Source organism: Sceloporus undulatus, chromosome 3 (assembly GCF_019175285.1).
Source record: "Sceloporus undulatus isolate JIND9_A2432 ecotype Alabama chromosome 3, SceUnd_v1.1, whole genome shotgun sequence".
NCBI lineage: Eukaryota > Metazoa > Chordata > Lepidosauria > Squamata > Phrynosomatidae > Sceloporus > Sceloporus undulatus.
Genome location: NC_056524.1, coordinates 232,445,164 through 232,451,803, shown reverse-complemented (window position 1 = coordinate 232,451,803; position 6,640 = coordinate 232,445,164). Strand labels below are relative to the sequence as shown.

Here is a 6,640-nt window from a genome sequence, read left to right as displayed (position 1 = left end):
TTATTAGAAGTCTCTGTTTATATTTGACCTTTATGAGTTAAATGTTTGCCCTTACTGTGACACAGAGCAGGTAGTACACAAGCATAAGCAATAATTTGCAATCACTATGGCCTAAGACTTTCTTGCAAAGGTCTGGCTAGTCTTAAAGACAAGAGAATACTTTACAGCAGAGAAAGGTCAATCTTGTGGCAATCTCATGTGTATTCACTCAGTAGTAAATCTTGTTCTCTTCAGCAGGGCTAACTACAAGAAAATATGCTTAGATTTGCAAGTTCACCTGTTTGTTTCTTTATATGTTTGTGTTTTAGGAAAATTGCTGCTGCATTTAAGTTTGCTCAAGCTACCCAGAATGGAACACTGAAAGGTTCTAACTCATCCTGTCAAACATCTGGCCTTCTTCCCCAATGGTAAGATGTGTTTCACTACTGCACAATTAACTTAGTTCCAGTCAAATGGAAGCTACAGACTCCTGGGACTGTAATTTTGGTGAGGTACTTAAGAGATCTCTAGGGCCATAATTCAGGGAAGTGTGTGCTAGAGCACTTTTGCAAAGAATTCTATGGCGGGGTACAGACCACCGCTTTGCGGCGGTCTGCCGCCGCCGCCGGCTAGTCCGTGGGGGAGCCGGAGCCTCCACACGGCGCGGCTCCCCTGCGGACTGAAAAAGAAGCTCCAAAATGGAGCTTCTTTTCAAGTCGCGTTTGCGACGTAGCGAGGCGCCAGGGGCGCACTCGCTACGTCACAAAGGACGCGACGTGTACGGACGCTCAGCGTCTGATACGCAAAGATGGCGCCGGCCATGTAGAAGGGCCGGCGCCATCTTGTACAGACAGAGTCCGTACTAGGCCCAGGGGCGTCTAAAAGAGACGCCCCCTGGGATGTCCTCCAGACGTCCCAAATGACCGTGCAGAAAGCCTCCATGTTCCTCACTAGAGTGCAGATTCCAGGATTCTACAGAATGAAGGCATGACAATTAAAAAAGTATCAAATTGCTATAGTTATGTAGTACAGATAACATCTCCTATCCTGTGCATCATTTACAAATACTTAAGATTTACTTATTTTGGAAGATTTGTAGTGTCTGAGGATATATTAATGATGCAATTCCATTTTTCTTTTGTTTTATACTTGTTTCAGTCATTTTCTAGTGATGGGGCAGGATATGAATTTAACTAGGTAAACAACATATTGTGTATCTTTTCTTGCTTCTGTGTCCCATTATTACTAAAAGTTCAGTACACAACATGCTAAACAGTTCCTTCAAACAAATGATTTGGTCCTTCAGAGACAGTGGATCTCAGTCATGTAATACCGCCTGTAAAGCTCACAAGCATAATTGATTTCAAACTGTACCCATAATCTATGGCACAAAATGTTCTAGTCTTGAACTTCAACACCATGTTGCAAGTAAACACAAAAGGAATACAGTTGCCTAGTTACATAGAGATACAAAATGTGAGTGCACAGAATATTAATTAAAAGGAGATGTAAGTGGGGTGATGTAGGAGTTAAGTGGCATACAAGCTGCCATTTCCAAAATTCTGCTGGCTTACTGCAGCCAGTGTGTGAAATGGGGGCATTTTTCTCACGTACTCCCCTGTGGAAAAATCTTTGCCATTGAGCTTGGTACTGGACTGTGTATCGTGAGCAAGGGGACTTTGAATTTTACAGATCAAGGATGTCTCGAGTTAGTCCCTACTGCCCAGAAAAGACCAGTAGCCTCTGAATTGGATGAGCCTATGGTTGCTGGAGCTGCACCTAACTGAGAAGCATTAGAATTACTCTGCCAATACCATTCCAACAGATTCCACTTCATTATTGTCAGCTCTTCCTTGCTTTAGCAGATTCATATTAAGAGACAATCCCATGTATCAAATGGCTTATTTACACTTGCCAGAATGCTCCAGGCTGCCCCCAGAGTTTTCTGGCCCCCACATTGCTCCTGCATTCCCACATTCCCTGCTTAGACGGTGGGCAATTGTGGTCCTCGCGAGTTGGCCAGTAGCATTGCTGCAGGCATTCTGAGGTCAGAATGACATTTTCAGCCTCGTTCTGACCTCAGAGTAATTCACGTCCATAGAACGATTCAGCAAGGTGCTAAGGAACTGGCAGGGGTACTAAGCCACCCATCACTGTTGTGGTTTGCTCTGGGTTTTCTAAAAAAAAAAAAAAACAGTGCGAAAGTTTTCTGTGGAACACCTGAACAGGGTCCAGGAGTTGTGTAAACAGTCCAGAGCTGATTCAGGTTTTGGAGGATGTGTAGTGGGAATTCAGAGGGAATTCAGATCTTACTGTGCAGTGCAATAGGAGAAGTCTTTGAGACTTCTCAAAACTCTGGCATGTGAGATATAAGAATTAATTAAAATTTATATCTTTTAATTTCACAGGATACATTCTGCTTCCAGCAGTGAAGTTCACAGGCATCACAGATCTCAAACCTTACCAATAATCCGTGGCAAAAATCCTTTTTCCAATCCTAAACTTCTGCAGATAATAGACAGCACCATTGCAAGTAAGCACAAAAGAAGCACTTGTGGTCAAGTTACCAAAGGTTATACTTTGCTCTTAAGAAATGTTATCATGGTAGTGGAAATCATGTTCAGAAACCAGTGGAAGGCTATAATTAAGTGGACTTAAGCAGCCATGGCTGGTGGCTAAAATGTTAGCAGAACTGAATCCATTCTGGGTTTTAGTTCAGACTTTAATCAAAGTTGCTGAACATACTCTGAATATAGGGATCACCATCTGAATACCTATTTTAAATTTCAAATTAAAATTCAGAGTAGACTCATTGGCACAGAGACATGGAACCCATCAGCCTCTATTGGGCTAAAGGTAAATGTTTACATACTACCAGTTTTTAAGGAAAATTACAGCTCATTTAAGGAAGATTATAGTGTATATTATCCATATTTTGAACAGTCTCAAAACCCTGAAATATAATATAGGCGCTGTCCAGACCTGTTCTTTGAGCTGGCCTGGATTCGTGTTAGGGTTGCCCGAGGGCAGCGCCACCGCACGCCCCACAACCCTAACAATAATGGCAGTGCCTGCTTTTTGCGGGTTCTTTTTCCACTGCAGCTTCCCGTCAGCAGCAAAGGAGGTGGCGGTAGACCGCCTTTTTTGGGTGGTCTGTGTCCCACCATAGTTTAGCTGAAAGATACTCATTTTGAATCTACATCTTAGAAATTATCCAAGGGCCTGAACAGAGAGGCCAAAATAAAGCTGCTTCGGGTCACTTTGGAGGTATGCTGTTTAAATGACACATGCATCTGAAGAGGCCAGAAGCAGCGCCAAAGCTGTGCTTCAGTCCTTAGGACATGGCTCCCCCACCTGACCCTGATTCCTCCTGCATAAGCCAACTAGGCTGTAATTGAGTGTTATTGCAACACTGGTAATGGGAAAGCATCTTCTACTCTACCTGGGGGATGTAGACTGGCTTAGGGTTTTACCTGAAACATACAGCTCTGCCCTCCAATCAAAACTCGGAATGGAGGGGTTCGGGCCATTGCTTTCTCCACACCACATCACCTGATGCAGTTTAAATGGATGATCTTTTATAAACATGCTCTGTCTTCATTATCTTTACATAAGCTTTTCCATGACATTTATTTCTTGTAGGTGGCTCAAACGAAACAGATATTGTGAACTACGTAGATACTGAAGCTAACATTGCAACAGAAGTTTGCCTTACTATCCTTGACCTATTATGTCTTTTCACTCAGCATCACCAGGTATCATTTTCATGTCTCAAAATCATGACAGAATGCCTAAGATGCCAATCACAATGTCTGTGATTTATACCAAACCATAATTTTATAGATGCACAGGATATTGATGTATGAATAGCATCACACAATGAATGAGATGCTACTGTCATATCTGTGCACAGTCTATGAGTCATGCTTCCAAATAACTAGGCATATGCTAGGCTAGTGTGCCTCATGTGATGCATCACAATGTCTTGTTCTGTTGGAGATTACCTCATGCTTTTACTCACAATCATATTTGGCTTCTTGGTCATGTCAGGTTTATATTCTTTTAACCAGCACGCACACCAATGAAAGTGTTGTGACAAGTATTTTCATATATAATATAGGATAATATAATGATATAATCTAATCTAATACAATATAATACAACACAATATATATGGGTTTTAATAATATTTGTTAGCCACCTTGAAGTATTGGATCCTAGCATCTAATGAAGGGGTATGAAACCTGGCTGTGGCCCTACAAAGTTACTATGTCATAGCTTTCATCATCAGTGACCAGTCTGAACGGTCCTGTTGGGAACTGAAGTCCAGCAATATCTGGAAGGCCATTGAGTCCCCTGCATTGATCTAACAGAAGAGAACCTCTTGAGGTTTTACTGTATGTAGTCTATAGAGTTTGGAAATACAAGTAGGATAGAATGTGTATGGTGAGATCTCATGTACCATAGTTACACAGATATGTGTGTGTATGTGTGTGTAGTTGTTTTTAAATTTAAAAAGCTGATGTTCCAAAAGAATCTGTATAAGCATTTTGAGACAAAATTTATTTGTATATAATCCATATGTATGTTATGTTCCATTATCCAGGTGGACCAGAGAATTTAGATTTAAACTAGTCTTCTGGTAGATATACAGGTGATTTGCACTAGATCATCAAGCTTACTGAAGTTCCCAGTTGTCCAGAAATAGTAACAATTCAGGAAAAAAGACACTGTAACTAATGACTGAATAGTAAGGAAATGGATTTGTGACTGAAAGACTGGGATTATAGATCTGGCAGTGAAAACATATTCTTGTGTAGACCATCAGAATGTGGTACCATTAAAGGTACTATTAAGTCAGAATATAATTCTGGCCCCTCAGCAGCTATGTTTTTACAGTGGGCCCTTCCCTTATGCAGGGGATCCGTCCCGGACCCCGCCACATAAGGGAAATACCATGTAAACTCAAAGTCCATTAGAAACAATGAGGCTCATTCCCGCAGTGTGCACCCAGTGCGCCACAGGGTGCGCACCACAGGCATGCACCCCATTGTTTCTTCTGGGGTGTGGGAGAAGCCTTTCTGGCATGGCTTCCAGTGTATGCTGGAAGCCGTATATAGGGTACCCACATATAACATGGGCACACTGTACTTGTGTCTGGTTGATGGATCTTGGGATTCTAGCAACAAAAAAAGAAATAAACACCAAAGTGGAGCCTGAAATATGAAGCCTGTTGCAAGAGAGGGAAACCTCTTTTCTAGAAGTTACCTTGTATAACAAGGCAAAAATGTTCTGTGCCTTAAAGTTGTTACTAATTTCTGGCAGCCTGAAAGCAAATCTATGTCAGGGTTTTCTTGGCAACATTTCTTCAGGAGGGGGTTTACCATTGCCTCTCTCTGACGCTGAGAGAGTGTGACTTGCTCAAGGTCACCCAGTAGGTTTCCATGGCCATGCAGGGATTTGAACCTTGGTCTTCAAGAGCCATTACCCAGAACACTGCATCATACTGTTCTTTAGTTCATGCATGGACCTAAGCTATATTAGCAGCATAGTAGCCTGAATTTTACCTTATCAGATACTCTGTCCATTTAGCTCTGTATAGTCCACCCTGCCTGGAGTCAATTCTTCAGGGTCTTTCCTAGTCTCTGCTGGAGATGTCATGGGTGGAACTTTCTATGTTTTAAGCCTGTGGTCTGCCACTGAAATATAGCCTTTCTAGCATAGAGAATAAAAAAATGGCATTGTGGCAAAGGCATAATAGAAGGCATAAGTTTTAAAAAATAAAAACAGCATCATGTAAGTGTCTTGAGAGTTCTTGTCTTAAGGGGCACTAAGGGGGAAAAGTGCAGAATTGTTTAAGGGAGCAGGAGAACTTTGGAATATGTGATGACTGAAGCTGAAAAAGGTGGACTCTCCAACTATATATGCTTGAACAAGAAATATACAGTTGATAGCAAAAAAGAAGAAAGGTGGGAAAGCAAAGAAGCAAGCAAAAAAAAGGCCAAATAATTCCACTGAAATGTTTGTCTGCTAACTTTTCAGAGGCAACTGCTGCAATCAGATTGCCAGAATACACTGATGAAGAAAGTCTTTGATACCTACCTGCTGTTTTTACAAATAAATCATTCTGCAGCAGCCCTCAAGCATGTATTTGCTGCTTTGAGGTTGTTTGTGAGTAAGGTAACTATCTATGTGGTTTGGTTGTATGTAATGATAGAATATTGAATGAATATTGTTGCTGGATACATTGTTGTATTCATTGTTTTATTCATGTCTGGCAAAATATCTGTTAGACAAACACATAGAATCAAAGTAAAATTTCAGAATTTTCCAAACAAAATTTGGATTTGGATTTCAAAATTTTACCTTGAATTTTGGATATTTTGGAAGAGTTTGTTACTAATGGAGGCAAGCAAATGGAAGTAAGAAATTACTTGTGTTTCTGATTACTACATATGGATGAATCATAAAATGACCTTCTACTCTACTGTTGTTTCAGTGCTTTAGGCCCAAGTCTGCCAACATGTTGCAAATGGAAGAAATTTAGAAAATGTATTTTGTTTCACTGATATGGCTAATTCAGTCTGATCCCTAATTCTGACATGTTTCCAGCATGGTGTTGTACCACCAGTGCAGTCATTGGTGCTATTTCTGGAGTAAA

At 41.0% G+C, this 6,640-nt stretch overlaps 1 protein-coding gene across 1 annotated transcript in view; it reads left to right on the top strand.

The window, feature by feature from the left end:
- DOCK10 (dedicator of cytokinesis 10) overlaps window positions 1-6,640 on the top strand; it is a 190,322-nt gene that overhangs the window by 149,000 nt on the left and 34,682 nt on the right. The window contains exons 38-41 of the mRNA XM_042458523.1: window positions 309-407; window positions 2,388-2,512; window positions 3,622-3,734; window positions 6,022-6,159. Coding sequence (XP_042314457.1) covers window positions 309-407; window positions 2,388-2,512; window positions 3,622-3,734; window positions 6,022-6,159 — 475 coding nt within the window. The remainder of the gene's footprint in view (window positions 1-308; window positions 408-2,387; window positions 2,513-3,621; window positions 3,735-6,021; window positions 6,160-6,640) is intronic.